We start from the raw sequence: 763 nt of genomic DNA, 5'->3' as shown, positions 1-763 counted from the left end.
TTAGATATGCTATAAATTAAGAGGTTGCCATGGCCACCGCCTTCTCATTGGGCCCGGGCCGCCCTACGTTCTGCGAGACGTCACCAAATCTGAATAAGGATGCGCGAATTACTAAGCCGGGAGACAAAGCTGAAGATGGGAACAGCATGAAAGTGAAGAAAAGTCCCAGGCAGCCGGCGGCACGGAGGAACCGGGGGCTTCGCGATTTTTTCACGCAACCCTTCCGAGGCTGGCTGCTTCCACCGAGGCGCCGCTGATGCAGCTGCAGGCGCCGCGCAAGTCCCCAGCCGCCCGCCCAGGATATCTTTGCAACTTTGCTTGGCTTCCCCCCTTGAACCTGGTGGGAGAGGTGTGGGGGGGTGGGGGCACAGAGGCATCTGCCTGAGCGCCGGGGTCTGGAAAGTGCCTGCCACGCTTGTGCCCTGCGACCAAGACGCCAAGGAGAAGAGGAAAGAAGTTGCCAGTGCCGCTCTCCACTGGGGGGGGATTTTTGGTCCCTCTCGCGATCGTTTTAGGCGGGCCGTGCAGCGGGGTGGGGGTTGCATTCTGTTATTACCTTTTTTTGTCTCTCCTTCCTCGGGTGAGGTCATGATGGTGCATTGTGCAGGCTGTGAGAGGCCCATTTTGGACAGGTTCCTGCTGAACGTGTTGGACAGAGCATGGCACATTAAATGTGTCCAGTGCTGCGAATGCAAGTGCAACCTGACTGAGAAATGCTTCTCCCGGGAAGGCAAGCTTTACTGCAAAAATGACTTTTTCAGGT

At 56.9% G+C, this 763-nt stretch overlaps 1 protein-coding gene across 1 annotated transcript in view; it reads left to right on the top strand.

Annotated features, from left to right (window-relative positions):
• The first annotated feature begins 551 nt into the window (after positions 1–551).
• The window catches only part of LHX5 (LIM homeobox 5), an 11,948-nt gene continuing 11,736 nt past the window's right edge, over positions 552–763 (top strand). The window contains exon 1 of the mRNA XM_019539429.1: positions 552–761. Within this exon, the coding sequence (XP_019394974.1) occupies positions 589–761 (173 nt within the window). The 5' untranslated portion in view covers positions 552–588. The remainder of the gene's footprint in view (positions 762–763) is intronic.

Source organism: Crocodylus porosus, unplaced genomic scaffold (assembly GCF_001723895.1).
Source record: "Crocodylus porosus isolate Cpor-Errol unplaced genomic scaffold, CroPor_comp1, whole genome shotgun sequence".
NCBI lineage: Eukaryota > Metazoa > Chordata > Crocodylia > Crocodylidae > Crocodylus > Crocodylus porosus.
Note: the sequence above shows the minus strand (reverse complement) of the source record. Positions and strands in the feature narration are given on the sequence as shown.